We start from the raw sequence: 16,116 nt of genomic DNA on the forward strand, positions 1-16,116 counted from the left end.
GACGGGCGTGTGGGAGCGTGGCTGTTATCAAAGGCTTGGTGGGTATGTGACAGAGACGGCATAATCCCTCCAGGGATGAAGCGTGTGCGGAAGGAGTTGTAGCTCTGCATGTGTTAGCGCTGTCTCCCCACAGTCAGATGAATGTCACTTTGATTTTCTTGCTTCTTGACATGCTTCCTTGTCTCCATCTGAGTTTCTGTCCACTGATTTAAGAAGATTAGAGGCGTCACTGTCGCTGTTCAGAAGAATGATCATAAATGATTCAAAATCAGTCCCAGAAATTATTCTCTGTGTGTTTGACCTGTGAAGGAGTCGAGACGGCCCCAGGTTGCATCATCCCCTGTGCTGGGTGGCACTTCAACGTTACCAAAGCCACACAATCAATGTATCTGCGACAGAAACACTCACATGCACTGTACTACTTTGGAAAGCCAGTTTGTTTTACTGGATTGATTAAACATTAAGCCATGTACCAGGGGAGCAGACGTGAAAAGACCTTGATAATGAAGCTGCTTTGCAGGGAACTCTGCTTTGACATTGATAGCAGCAGTGTTTGCATACAAAGGGCAAGCACAAAAAAGACCAATGTACACATGTACACTATAATGCAATCCAATGCAACAGCCAAGCTCAAGTACTATATTTGGAAATCTAACTCTTACTTGGTTTTGTTCAGCTCGTATTTTACATTACTGTGTATTGTAAGTTACAGAATACATAACATTGATCTCACACACACACACACACACACTTTACTTACAGTTTGTTCTTCCTTGCATAATATAAGGTTAGCTCAATAGCCTCCGCTGTGGCCACATTTAGCAGAGTCACACAGCAACATCTGAATAAATCCATCTCAATTTTGTCCATGTCACCAGGTACAGGTCAAACTCCAATATACCAGCAAACCTACTGACTGCTCTGAATGGGCCAAATATGTGTTTTATTACTTTGAACCAACTTCAACTTCAACTTTATTTATATAGCACTTTAAAAACAACATTGTTGATCCAAAGTATGTAATAGCAAAATGAGCCCATGTTTGCAAGTAAAAAGAAAAACTTAATAGCCCAGACTCAACATAGGACCTGTTGAAAAATAAGGGAAACGTTTTCTTGTCTTCATGTTAGGATGTCTTGCAGCGTTAGTTTACATCTATGATGACAAACTACACAAGCTCAAACAATGATAACTTGTTGAGCCCGATGCACAATGATCGTTTCCCATCCCACCTGATGCCCTATGTCTTTAAGGTCAGGCTATAAGATGATATCATGTCGTCTGACCACAGCAAATATCATAAATGACAAGGAAAAAAAACTCACTGTGAGAGTGCAGTAGAGCAATTGAAAAACAAGCTTCTTAACTTCTAATTTACATTTTTACATAAAAGTCATAATCCTGACTTTTTAAGTCACCACCATTATGCCATTATAATATAGAATGTAAAGCCAGTTACGTCCAGTTACCTGTGACTTTGCTCTTAGCACGACTTGAATGACTGACAACCTTTTTTCTTTCCATGGCAAGAACGCTTTTCCATAAATGTCACAGTAAACGATAATTTCCCCAAATATTTACCTGACACCAAAGTATTCTAGAGCAATAAAAATGTTTATGTCCAATAGTATTTCCATGCTGTTCTTGTTAGATATAAATGTGACACTTACGCCCAACATTAATATTTTTTAGTGAGTGAAACCAACAGAAACACATTAAACCCACTCTTTTCTGACGTCGTGGTAAACTGCAGTTCTCACAGGTGTTGGGGCGTTATCACATCCTGCACATTAAAACCTGCCGAAATGCCATTAAGCTTTAGCCACAGTGTGCTGGAAATAATCTGCTTTCAGCCTCTGGTGCTCTACATCTGCTGCTGTGTGAGTGTGTGTGTGTGTGTGTGTGTGTGTGTGTGTGTGTGTGTGTGTGTGTGTGTGTGTGCGTGCGTGTGTGTGTGTGTGCGTGCGTGCGTGCGTGCGTGTGTGTGTGTGTGCTTGAGTGTGTGAGTTCCTGTATTTTAAACATAGACCATACAGAGTGAGGACATTTTTGGAGAGTGAGTACATTTTGACCAGTCCTGTTTTAGGGTTAAGACTTGGTTTTAGGGTAAGGGTTAGAATTAGGTTTAGGTTAGGGTTAGGGACTAGGGAATGTATTATGCCAATGAGTGTCCTCACTAAGATAGAAGTACAAACATGTGTGTGTGTGTGTATGTGTGTGTGTGTGTGTGTGTGTGTGTGTGTGTGTGTGTGTGTGTGTGTGTGTGTGTGTGTGTGTGTATGTGTACGTGTGCCTGTGAATTTCTATAGGTAAAACACAGTATTGCTCTTCATGCCACTAATATGAGCGAGTATCTCTGTCAGTGCACACGCACTAACTATAAATACCAATCCCACCAGTTTACAGTCTGATTTAAAAACCCCTGTGTAATAGTGCGTCAATCGCAATCATTAAATGCTTCGGTTGAGTGTGTGGCACAATCCTTCACACAAATGTCAAGCATACACTTTCACAGAGAAGTAGGGATTATAGTAACGGATTATTTCCTGTGTGTGTATGATGAATGTATTTCCTGTCAGCAGCCAGAGTGCTGGCCGGTGTGTTGGCTTCACGCTCAGGATGGTGTACGGGCTTAATACACGACCTTGTGGAGGGAGCAGCCAAAGTGAGGGAGGGGGGGAGGAAGCAGCCCTCCAATTACATTATGAATATGATTCTCACTGTAATGTACATTGCAGCAGTGGTATGTGTTTGCCACTTAAATAGAGTCAAATACACAACTGAAGTCAGTGGATTATATATAGGCTGCATTTCCTTAGGGCAACTGAGCTGAATCTGTGAACTTCATAGAGTTAACAAACAGTCTGACTCACACCGGATGTGCATGCTGGATATAAGCCTGTCGTCTGGCACCTATTTCAGGCCATTTCACATCAGGCCTGTTTAAAAAATTCCATTCACCACTGGAGGAAACAATAATCTCTCACCTACAAGCTCACATACGTCTACATGTTCAAATGTTCCACCAAAACATGTCCCACCCCCCTAGGGTTAGGGTTAACCCAACAATGTATCTTGGGCTTAGCCCCGGCTGAGTGGATTTTGATAACTAAAGATAAAAAAAACTAGCAAGAGCCTTTTTCCCCCCTGATAACAGAAGGACAAAGGGTGCAGCCAGATCTCTCTCCAGACCTACCTATGGAAAAAGGTCAGACTATATGCCTGAGAAACAAACCGCAGAATATAAGATTGTATTAACTGTATGAAATAGACGAGAGGAAATTAACAAATAAATACTGATGCATGTGGTGCAAGATGAATCTAATGAAGTTATGATTTACCGAGCTTAATTTGTGCAAATATTTAAGCAATTGTTTTACATTTTCTGAATGGCTGTTGGCTTGCCTCTCTCCGTGTGCAAGATTAGAAGATGAATAACAAAAATCAAGTACAAACATGAGTAGGCTAGCTTAGCATAAAGCCTTGAGGCAGGGGGGTAACAAGTAGCCTTGCTCTGTCCAATGTAATAAATATGCATTCAACACTTCTAAAGCCACCTAAGTCATCTTAAACAGGTCAGGCTAAAGCTGACCTATTTAAGATGACTTAGATAGACTTATTATTTTTACCCTGTAGATGAACAGATATAAAAGTAATTTGCCCAGTGCTGCATCTAGCTCCAGCTATCGCTCATGAGGAATGTGAGAGCAAGGCTTTTGTTAACTGAGTCACCCCATCCAACTGTTCACCAAAAAACAGTTACATCTTAGAGAAATGAAAAATTGTCACTTAAAACTTTCTGTTATTAGTTTAACAACCAGCCTTCGAACATGTGTAACAAAGGCAATTTGTTTCCTAGTTTGCACAAAGCCAGGCTAACTGTTTGATGCTGGATCACACCTTTTTAACAACATTGTGATTTCAGCTTAAATTTGTGGCCTCTTGGGGGCCGCATAAATATGCCATCTTACCACTTTTAAGTTGACATAATGAATAAATGGCCGTTTACACATCAGGCAAACATTAGCATTAGCATTCATTTGAAGACGCATTACTTTAAACCCAATGAATATTTATCTAATACAGTGGAAACCGGATATAGTGATCAACCGTTTCTATCGATCAAAAAGCTTGAGGACAGAATCGTTCCTATTCAAATGTTATCTAAATAATGGGTCTTAGTGATCAGGTAGTCTGCTTACAGTGATCATACAGTGATCATTTTCTTTTCAAACATGTTTGGACTGTAAAACAATTATTTTTAACAGTGTTTACAGGCTCCGTCAGTAATTTACTGCTCCTCTGTGTCTCTATCATTCTAGTTGCGCACTGCCAACCCAATCGAGCCAAACCGAGCGGCCCCCTCATCTCTTCCTGCTCTCCATACATTGACTAAGTTTACAAACTCTGTTGTTTTTACCCAGTCTGAGTTTACACGTGTCCTATCACACTTGTGTGTGTGTGTGTGTGTGTGTGTGTGTGTCGTAGCGAGCTGAATTATGAATTAATGCACAGATTTGAAGAAAGATTTTATTCATTTAAAAAAGTATGAATATTATGTGGTGATCAGTGTTGATATTGTGGCATCATTTCAAAAAGTTTTAACTGTAATGGGTCAGAGACTAAGCTGAGTCTGTGTGTCTCTGTGTGTTCCCGAGTCAGCAAGAGAGAGAGAGAGAGAGAGAGAGAGAGAGAGAGAGAGAGAGAGAGAGAGAGAGTGAGTGTGTGTGCGCAATGTGGTATCGTCCTTATCTTCAAAGGCACCGCTACCTTTCCCTCAAGTTCTGGGTCTATCGCATAGAAGCTACGCAATTCGGTTATAGTGATACATTTTGCATGATACAAACGTGATCACTATAAGCAGTTTCCAGTGTATTCACTTTCAGTTTAGCTCTGTATCTGCATTTAAATGCATTTTTCTAGCTAAATCTTCCACTATGTTTGCCAGCCAGTTGCTAACCTTGCTTCCTCCTTGTGTCTGAAAACTAGTGCTGAAGAAGCCAGTGAAAGTGAACTGCTGCTGGCTGGAAACAATGAACTGACTCTAATATACTCCACAGAGCTCCGGGATCAGCAGAGTTCATCACCACGAGCGACGCCTTTCACATACAAGCAGTCATGTGACATTGACTACAGCCCAATATAATAATATTGATTACAGCCACTTTTCCACATGGTCGTGTTATTGATTTCAATGTTATAATCTCACTCTTGGAAAGAAAGCAAACTATGCTTGCTTGTGCTATCAATAAATCGACTGTGTATTATGTCGACAAGTTGTCCACATTTACTGGTCTGAGGCAATTTATGTAATGGTGCTCCTTGTTTAATACTGAGTCCTCTTCCAGCTGGCCGATGCTCTATACCTCCTCTTCCTCACCTGACATCATGTAGAACTGCAGATCATGGATTTGGCACCCTAAAAATAGACTGCTGAACATTCCCATTGCAATCGATCATTCATTTTGCAACCCCCTCCATAATGAGGTGAGGAAATAGTCTTTCCTGCCGGTGGTCCTGTCACTGTGTTTCTCGAGAAATACTCAAAATGAGACAAATCACTGTCACAGCTTGAGACACATTATCTTCACAATTAGCCCCTTCCTTGCCACCACACATGCACAGCTCCTCTATAGCTGTGAGAATATCCAAACTGACATTAACTCCCTATTAGTGTTTACCTAAGCCATAGGAGCTACAGGCTTAAAAATACAATCCTGATCTTAAAATTACCAGAAACTGACAGTCAGGATCTCTGTGTCCTCACAATTAAAAACATCCTCATACGAACAGTGGGCTGCACTGTCAAAATGTGGTCCACACACGCACAGCTATCAGACCACAGAAACACACACACACACACACGTGGTTCGCCAGTCATGATAAGCTAAAAATAGCCATTATTACTGTGAATCAGTATTGCCAGTGAAACAGACTCCTGCATTGCCAGAGATCCTGATTTTTTACACTGAAACCTATGAATACAAAAGAAGGCAGCGCATGTGGTATATGTTATATCACAGAAAGCATCTGAAACAAATTGTATTTAGAAATTAAAACATAAAACACACTGTACATACAGCTTACCTTTTACCAAATTTTCTGCAGAATCCAGAAAAACTCATCTTTGATGAGATTAGGTTTACGTGATAAAATGATTAAACCAAAACCAAAAGCCTAAAGCTCTAAAGCCCACAACACCCCCCCCCCCCCCCCCCCTTATTAACTTTTAAGGCCAAAATTGAAGGAAGACATTTTAAAATGACCTGCTCTGGTGATCTCTATGCTGAACCACAGAAACAGGTCAAGCTTTAAATGGCCTACATGTAAGTTTTTGCTATTGCTACATAACCAACGTAACACAAATGTCGTTAATTAATAATACATTTTGATACTTCTAGCACTGGATTGCAATACCAATTTTAATTCTTTTTTCTTTTTCTGTCACTGCTTTTCTCCCACTAAGGCTTGCATGCCAACCCAGTGGCCTGGCGAAACACTGTAGCATCCAGTTTTCCCTGAAGAAGTAATACTGGCTGAAGCTCTTGGGCGACCATTACCACCAATCACTCCCGACAAGACATCCCCTTCAGGGAAGAGAAAACGTACACATAGCACCTTTTCAGACATTTTCAATCATACATACTTCAATATAAGAAAAGAGAGATATTTCCTCCTGGAAATTTAGGATTATGAAGAAAACCAAGAACTGAGAAAATGTATAGGTGAAACTGATTTACATTTGAAACAAGCTAAATCGTCTTGTTTCGCATTGGGTGTTGGAGAACTGTTCTATAATAAATGCAAGCTATTTTCTGCAGTGTGAGTCGGTCGGTCTTTAATCCAAAGAGCCAAATGTCCTAAATCAATGAGACAAGGTGGAGACATACAATTCCCTGACACCACTCTCATTCTCTGATGAAAGGTGGGACAATGGCACAATACATACAGACACAACAGTATATTGTTAGGAAAAAAAAACACACAGTTACATTTTCAATCTTTGGTTTTTATCCACAATTAATATTAAAGATTCTGTTGCATTCTGAGGCAAATCCAAGGCGCTGCAAAAAGCAGACAGCAGGGAGCTCTGATGGCCCGTTGGTTAATGCACATACCGCATAACCACAACGTCAACAGTTTGAATCCCGGCCAAGAGGATCTTTGTTGCTTTTCATATTCGTCTCTCTCACCGTTTCCTGCCTCTCTCTATACTGCCTGTCAAATAAAGTCAATAAAAGAAATGGATGTCAAAATATACGGTTTCTTTATTTTTCTACGGCATCGGTGGAGAGCTCTATTTTAGGAAATCATGTCTCCAGTCATGTCTCTGAATGAAGCGCTTCTGAGTCCACAGACGTCAGGAACACAGCCAAGACATGAAGGAATACATTCAGAGAACCTTCTGTAGCGTGTTCACATCTCACATAATGTAAAATTACGCTTTTTCCAGGACAGGTGCAGAATAACACTTTCGTCATAACCTCTGTGGATGTGACCCAACCTGTTCAAACATGTTTCAGACTGCAGGGACCATAGTCAAGCTAACGTCATCAAATTTGAAGCCCAAGATTTAAATGTGTTGGACAGTCAGTGTTAAGAGTATTTATTTATTTAATTTGCATAATCTAGTGACAATACAGGAATAATAGAGAATGACATATGGTAATTATCGAAATGCTATCTTTAAGCTGCTGTGGCCCACTTGTTCTTTGTCAAAACAGCAATTTTACTCATTAATTATACATAAGAGAAGACAGGGACAGATTACTAATGAGGCCGACTAGGCAGAGAGCGAGAAATGTTGACCCCCCCCATGACCATTTGGGTCCCTTGTCCTCAGCTGGAAGTCACTGAACCATTTCTTGTCTGAATTTCAAACAAACAGCCACAAAGAGATTTAAAAAAAACTACAGAGAGACGACTGAGGACGACAGCAAAGAGATGCAAAAGGATGGAAGGACACACATGATCAGCACCAAGGAGAAACCAAACGACAACAGAGTCGTGCAGACTGACCAAAACAAATAAAGAAATGTCCAAAATTGCAACAATAAGGCGATTTAAATGCAAAGAGACGCAGGAAAAAAGACCAAATAAAATGAAAAACAAACACAGAGGCTTTAAACTATCACAAACAGAAGCAAACTGACAACCTTGAAGCTCACCACAAAACGACTACATAGTGATACAAAGTAGTGTTGATAAAAACTATAACTACATACCTTTGCTATCTACCTTGATAAGACAATGGCGAGACTGCACTGAACTCTAACTTTAACTTACCATGAATCTACTGAAATGTACTTTGTATTTTTAAAGAAAAATAATGGATAAAATTACAGTTTTTAAAAGTCAGTCATTCTGTTTACTGTGCTATGTCAGGATCAGCAGTGCACAACAAACACAGCAGGAGCTCAGTGAGGACAACCTTTTTTTTCATTAGTATCTTCCACATAAAATCCTATGTGAAAATAAGTTTCAGTAAAATGCACCACTTTTGTCTGATCTAGATTGACTGAAATGTCTGGTTTTATTGTTTAACATCTTTTGTGAGAAGAAACTTCACTAAAGACGGCATTTGACACAGGACTAGACTTTAATAAAGAATTGCTGATAGAATTAATACTAATGCAATAGCACCACAGAATTACAACAAAAAGATGTTAAGAGACAAAAAAAACACAATGCAGCCTGTCCTTGACCATCCTTGTGTGTGTGTGTGTGTGTGTGTGTGTGTGTGTGTGTGTGTGTGTGTGTGTGTGTGTGTGTGTGTGTGTGTGTGTGTGTGTAAACATTACTTCTCCTTACCCGTATTGTCTTGAGTTGTCGCTATCAATCTGTGGGGCACTCGAGGTGAGACCTTCAGCCCTGCTCGCACCTGGTAGAACCTGAAGAGGAGGACACAAATGTAACAGTCACACTTTATAAAATACTCTACTTGTCAGTGTAGCAATAGGTTCCTTGAAAACAATTTTTAATAGTTTTCACACACAGATTCACTTATAATTTTCATTTCATTCTTTCGTTTTACTAAGTCACCATTTTTACAGAAGATCAATGAAAGGGACAAAAGATACAAGTTTTCTCCGTTAATATTAAAATTACTACCTCGTAGTTCTTTGCATCTGGCAACCAGCTGCAGTTTGCATCTATGTCTTTCACAAAGTGTCTGTGAAGACTTTAAAGGAATTGTATTAAAGGTATTTGGGGTATTTTTTAATAGTTAGCTTATAAATGGTAGGATTAGGTCATAAAACATAAAACAAGTCACTGTGACCTTGACCTTTGACATTGGTCCAACAGATTCTTAGCATTGACCACTAACTTCTAATCACTTCATCCTTAAGTCCATTTGAAGCTCTGTGCACAATTTTAAGAAATTCCCTCTAGAGAATGGGACAATACAAATGATTGGACAACCAAAAAACACAAAACCTCTGGCCAAGGCTGTCGGAGGTGCAGAGGCATACAAAATGATTATCTTGTGCATTTGTCTTGGTATTGCAAGTTTACCCTCATAGTGTGATTTCACTTGGAATTTAACTGATGTGTCTTGGTGGAATAGGGGATATTGTAGCACCAACATTACATTAAATGTCATTATAATCCTGTGCAGTGTGTAAAGTGTATCTTCAAAGCTTCAGGAGTGGTCCTCCTGACATGGATGACAAGATAACAATGTCATGTTAAACAAAACCAGCCATGAATTGTACAAATGTGGCTAAATTATTCAAAGATTAAAGGGCAAATGGTCATTAATAATTAAAAAGACATAATAATGCTCCTCTATTCGAAGGCTGTGTACGGTATCAGATGAGCACTGGGTGCTAGAATTCTACAATGCTGGCAAACATTGTTGTTTTGGAACAAGTTGGGAAATGCGATTAAAGTCAAAGGATTCATGAGAACAAAAACAATATCAGCACAGTGCCATAGAAGAGGTTGACTTTTATATGGATTATTTACAAGACGGCCCAGACTATGGGCGGCTGGCGAAACGCCTCTTTGAAAAGGTCACTTTGACAGTTCAGGCCAATGCGGCTTTGTGTAAAAGCATTTCTCAGCTCCCTGGGGACACATCGGCAAATCTAAGAGACCGAAGCATGGCTGCGAACACGGTAATAATCAGAGCGTTAGCGACAGTGTAAAGATGAAGACTTGACAGTGAAGAGCACAGAAAAAGGGTTTTGAAGAGTTGATAAATAAATAAGGGCTGTTTATGGAGGGAAATAGGTCAAATCTGTGGCTGGTTCCTGGTCAGAAGCTAAACCACAAACCACTTAGAGCGAATATACTCACATCTGCGTGCCCACATTAATAATAACTCTTGGCAAATAAATGCTGGAGGACAATGGAATTTATCAGTGGTTTGGCACATTTTCTCTGGAATAAATTGCAAGAAAACAGGTTTGATATTTGAATATCTGAACCAATCTGAGACTTTGCCTCCATTAGTGGAAAGTTAAAGTGCTGTGCTTATTGCAGTCGCCTCCTTTACAAATCAAATGCAGATCCAATCTCTATTTTTAATGCAATCAGTCTGCAACTGGGCCCTTAAGTGAACAGCTGTGTGCCCCCCCCCCTAATCTGGTGCAGGGATTAGCATCAATCTCAGCAATTACATTTTCTGTGTGAGGCGACGTGTGGGTCCTGGTCACTAAACTGTTCTTAATCCACAACTTTAAATCGGGACCCAATTCTGTTTCGTGTTCACATTGGACCAGTGGTGCTATCGGAAAGTAACATGGGAGCCGGTCAAAAAAACAAACATATTAGTGCACTCAGCTGAAGGGATTACCATGATAAAGCTTCAGCCCAGCCCATTTGGAGAGGGGAAATCATTAAAGCTGGTGTTTCATAGAGCCAGAGGCTGACCACATGAGACGACTTTAATCTTCCTGCAGACACATCATGATGTTAGGATAAATATGGCCCTTTTCTACGTCATGAAATGATTTGGTCATTTTAACACTCCATATAAAACTGCATATTGATACAGCCTATTGTGTGAATGTGTTGGACTCTATATGCTTGTACTTCACATCTCTGCTGCCTGAAGGGCAGCTGCACAGATTGTTATTCCTCCATTTCATATCTTTCAGGGCTTTTTATTTTAGCCTCAAAATAATTATCTGAAAAATGAATAGTTTGGGATTATGTTAAATGAGAAATAAACAACAGAATTCACAAAAGAGATGGGCCATCAGTTTCCTGTGCATAAACATAAACTTGTGAAATCTGTTTGGTGATTTATAAAGATTAAATCTGAGGTGTCTTTCCATCAATTATAGATATTTTTACTGAAGACAGTTTAATAAATTGATTAACGCACTTTAAAATATGTGATTTAACGTAACATAATCAGATGATCATAATCATAACAGAGTTAGCGACTACTAAGATGTGCAAGCTAGTTACTTTCTCAGCAGTTTCAGCCATTTTATTTTTCACTCCATAAGGTTTGGGTTATCTTCTGCCTTGATTGTGATGAATAACAGATAGATAATTACCCAAATCTCAGTTTATCATATAAATTGTTTTCAATTAGGCTACAAATAGAACTTAGCTGGATGTAACGCTAGCTAGTTTTCTCGTACTTGAGCTGTTTCTCTGAGTGTATTAAATGTTGTGAAAGTATCTAGTTTACAACTATGACAACATTCTTTAACCCAAGAATCCTTAAATATTATCTTTAAATACTACATAATTGTACCACCTAATATTATGTAATTATGCATTATGATTTTTTTTAATCCATTCTTGTATTCTATGAAATTTAAATTTGTATTATTATCATAACTTCTGAAATGTTTTGAAATGGTTTCATGTTGTTATTTCTAATAAGCCTGTATGTTTAAGTATTTATATTATATTATATTTACCATATATGTGTTGGCTATAGATCTGACATTGGTTATTATTGGCTAATTCGATGGGATACGGGTTTCTCTGTTGTCTTAATGGTGTAAAAAGAGTTTCAATGTTGTTCAGGGGGATCTCTGTTGACACTCTATATAGTACAATATGTTTGTCGTGTTTCATCCCATTATATTCCTCTTTATTTTAATTTCATGAAACAAATGTCACAGATGAGTCATGCATTCATGCCACAGTTGAGTCATGCATTCATTCATTCACTGCCTGCCTGCCTGCCTGCCTGCCTTTGCCATCATCACAAGCCTCTTGTTATTTCAGACCCTTCCACTCCCTCCTGCCTGGCAGTAACCCCGGTCCCGTCCCACCTTTCTGGCACCTGAATCTCCAAGTAGCTTTAGATGAGAGGTGTGGTGAACTAATGCAGCAGTGGGCTGAGCTTACAACAAGTTAATTTACCGGATAAATATAATGTCCTCAGCATCATTCCAGAATGAGTCATATCTTCATCGGTCTTACCTAATTTTTGTGTTTAGCAATGTTAATATTATTGGAGGGAAAATGGATTTTATGCAAAGGTCACAACAACCTGTCTTTTACCTGCAATTCCTCAATAGATAACCAGAGATTATCTGATAGGCAGGGACATCTTGCCAGTTTGAAACCATTGTACCTCTACTGTTCATGTTATGTGTTTTACAAATGTAAATTATGGATTCGGTTCTGTCCTTCCTAAACAATTATGGTGTATCTTAGTAGAACAAGTCAAGAATCAACACAAATCTGTTCTGTGAGTTTGCTGACTTGCCAGTTGTGAAGCCAGGAAATGAACATAAGTCACGACTCCAGTAATGGGATTTCTGCAGCGATAAATCACTTACCCTCTTTGAAAGAGATCCACATTGTGAAACTTGTGCAACTCTACAGAAAACTCCAGTGTTCCCTGTACTTCAGACATGATATATTCCCACTCATCACCTGTCGAGAGAAAAGAAAAAACAGTTAATATGACACATCAGACAAACAGGCCGCAGGATTGACAGAGAAAAAAAAAAAAAAAAGATAAATGATGATATTTCTAAAACTAGCTCACATTGTTATTTCTTCTGTCTGCTGAGATTATGTGACTCATGAAGCCCGCTCGGGAGGAACTGATGTATGAGACAGACATCTTGCTCTGAATAGAGTTTTCATCATTGCTGATCAGATAAATGTCAGACAATAAATTCCACCCTATGATGTGATTATTTCAGAGTTAAAGCACTGATGTGTGCGGCTGGAAAGAATATCTTTGTTGTATCTGTCTTCAAGTAAAATAATTTTAGGAACTCATTGGAGTTCACCATCTATTACTGTAAATGTCAGCCACAGTACATGGTTATTACTTGCATAATTGGGAGGAATATATCTATCTGCATTATATAGTTCTGTATTGCCCGCATAATTGGCAATTATGTGTACATGTTACCTGCCTTGTTCATTTAAATTCAAATTTTATTGCACAGTTATGTTTTACCTAATGTTCTAATGTGAAGGCTTAATGTATCCCAGAGGTTTCTCTGTGTTTCAGGGGAAGGTTGTAATGTGCCAAGATTTTCCAAATGGAGTTTCTACCTTGAGAAAAAGAAGCTCTCCCTCTCTTGTTTGACCCAAAAATGGGAAAATATGGCACAGCAAATATGCAGCTCCCACTAACAAGAGAGCGCTGGATTATTTTTGACCTTTAGAGATCAACTTTACAAGAAAAAGCATTAAAAAATGATTGAAATGAGAGTTATCTCCAGGGCCTGAGAGGTTCTAGCTTATGTAAACAGTACGTCAGCTCAACAAAGGAGACATATAATCACAATTAATTTGGCTATTACTTGAAAATGTATCACTTTCTTCAATCTGTTCATTGCTGCAGCAACTATTTCAGCCTCTGTCTTAAGATTTCTGTCTTTTTAAACGCGCCCCTCCTGATAAAGCCCAGGCTGCTCTGATTGGCCAGCTCGCTCACTCTGTCCTGATTGGTAAACTGCTTCCAGCACATGTAGGAAATGTTGGCCTCCATTCTTGCTTTACCTGGTTTTGAAAGGAGGTGTGTCAGACCAGCTGCATGATGTATGTTATGCAAATGTGGAGCATTGTGATATAACATGACATCACAATGGTGCAGAGGTATTGACCGGACTATTGTAAAGGCACGAGCTGTTTTTCTATGGGGGAGAGGAACTGTTTTTACCATAAACTTATCTTTGTGGATCTTTTACATACACAAAAAAACTATATTAAACTAAATTTGAAAAAGCATATTGTGTCTCCTTTAAGACAAATGCAGAAACATGTGTGTGCCTGAACAGCAGACCATCATCAGACCATTAAAAATAGATGTCTCTACAAGCGACTGTGACACACCCCAGGAATGCTGAGCCTCAGGTGGGAAAACCCACAAGAAGACCGTTCACCATTGTTTTGCCAACACTTCAAACAAGAACCAACTTTATTTTAAATCCATAATGTCATAATCATTAGGAAAGAGCAGATTGTAGAAAGGGACTTTATAATCTGGAGCATTCATAAAAAGTTCCCACAGACCTAAAATTGATTTTATCTGAGCTGTTGCCAACCACAAGCAGATGAAACACTTGCAGTGTTCACAGTAAAGTGTATGAAGTAACCCCCTCATTGAATGCTTTGAAACATAGTCCTTGCATGTGTATTCAGGTAATGTTCCTGTAAGTGCTGTTAAAAACTGGAAGTGATCACTAGCAAGCAGAATGTACACACAGTAAGGAAACACTGCCAGACACCTTTCTGAAGTTCTACTGCACCTGTGCAACTCCTCAGCATGGCTGCTTTAAAAGCACGATACTGTTTTCAGTCCACTTTCTTCAAGCACTGAAGATGTATCTGACAATAAACAACACCAGAGCTGACACAGCATTCTATCGTGAGGAGTTAACATACAAAACTTATTAGAGTTAATTCCAGCTTGCTGATATTCTGTCAATACAGTTTCTCTCATGACTTAAAATAAGTGACAGCATTTTACTTCACTATCAGAGTATTTGCTAAATTAAGCTCTTTTAGTTCCTGTTGTTACCTGCTACAATTCTGCATTATTTATTTTGTTCATGTATTCTAAATAAGTAACTCTGTACACGTATTTCACTGCTGCCTAACTCTGGCTAGCAGTCTGTTTGTCACCTACTGCTAAACAGATATTTGAAAATAGGATAAATTGAACAGCATTGGTTGAATTTTGAATATTCCAACTAAATCACTTTAAATGGTCAAACCTTAAAAAGAAGTTGAAATCGATGCATGTTGCAAGCCAGCATCTTCTTGAACAGATTTTTTCACTAGTAACTGAAATGAAGAAACTTCATTGCTCTTGTATTATGAAAGAACACCATACCTAAAAGCTATTTTTAAATAAGGTAAAGAAAATAAGATATAAGATCAGTCTCTGGAAAACTTTTAATTCATTGTTTGCATTTTCAAGAAGCACAGTTGTCATTTGTATCGTTACAACTAGCTAGTCCTTAAGAATGAGGATTAAACAACATCTTTCAATCATCAGGCTATCTTCTGATTGTTGGAAATTGCTTCCCAAAATACAATAGAAAGCAAGTTAGCATTAGCTTGACTGTGATAACATCCAGGACAGGAACACGTCCTGTAACCTCACAAACTAATGTCGTTAGCTAATGATGAGCCCATTGGCCTTGGAATGCTCCGTTAGCTAACCAGACTTACTAAAGTGTGTAGCTCACATAAGGGCATATAACAAACTATACCACGTAGCTTAATCAATCCTTGTAGCCTACTATGTGTTTTGGAGAGGATGGAAAATACAGCTTGACCGGCGCGCTCATCATGATTGATAAGCTGTCCAATTGTTTTATGAGTGATAGAGCAAGTATGGTGATTAACTTTGTTTTTCCCAATACTATACCCGCCAAATAGTTTGTAATAAAGAATAAGGTTGAACTACTTTGCTAGGCATTTGCATTATTTGGTTTTGCTGGATCACTTTCTTTAATGTAAAAAATATGCTGATCCAAGTCCATAGTCAGTTCTTATTTGTCCCTTATGAGCAGAGAAATCTATTTCTGTGTCCTTTCCCAACTGCAGAATTTCATTTGGGCAAATAAGGTGAGTCTCACTTGGCAGGGATGGTCTCCTCAACCTTACTTATGCTGATAAGATGCATTATAAGAATCTTGCCAAGTGTATAAAAAGAAGGGCTGAGAA

General features: G+C 38.9%; 1 protein-coding gene across 1 annotated transcript in view; it reads right to left on the reverse strand.

The window, feature by feature from the left end:
- Positions 1-16,116, reverse strand: part of fam135b (family with sequence similarity 135 member B) — a 43,644-nt gene that overhangs the window by 23,449 nt on the left and 4,079 nt on the right. The window contains exons 2-3 of the mRNA XM_034599853.1: positions 12,759-12,855; positions 8,812-8,891 (exon numbers count right to left, since the gene is read on the reverse strand). Coding sequence (XP_034455744.1) covers positions 8,812-8,891; positions 12,759-12,835 — 157 coding nt within the window. The 5' untranslated portion in view covers positions 12,836-12,855. The remainder of the gene's footprint in view (positions 1-8,811; positions 8,892-12,758; positions 12,856-16,116) is intronic.

The sequence above is a fragment of the Hippoglossus hippoglossus genome, chromosome 11 (genome assembly GCF_009819705.1).
Source record: "Hippoglossus hippoglossus isolate fHipHip1 chromosome 11, fHipHip1.pri, whole genome shotgun sequence".
NCBI lineage: Eukaryota > Metazoa > Chordata > Actinopteri > Pleuronectiformes > Pleuronectidae > Hippoglossus > Hippoglossus hippoglossus.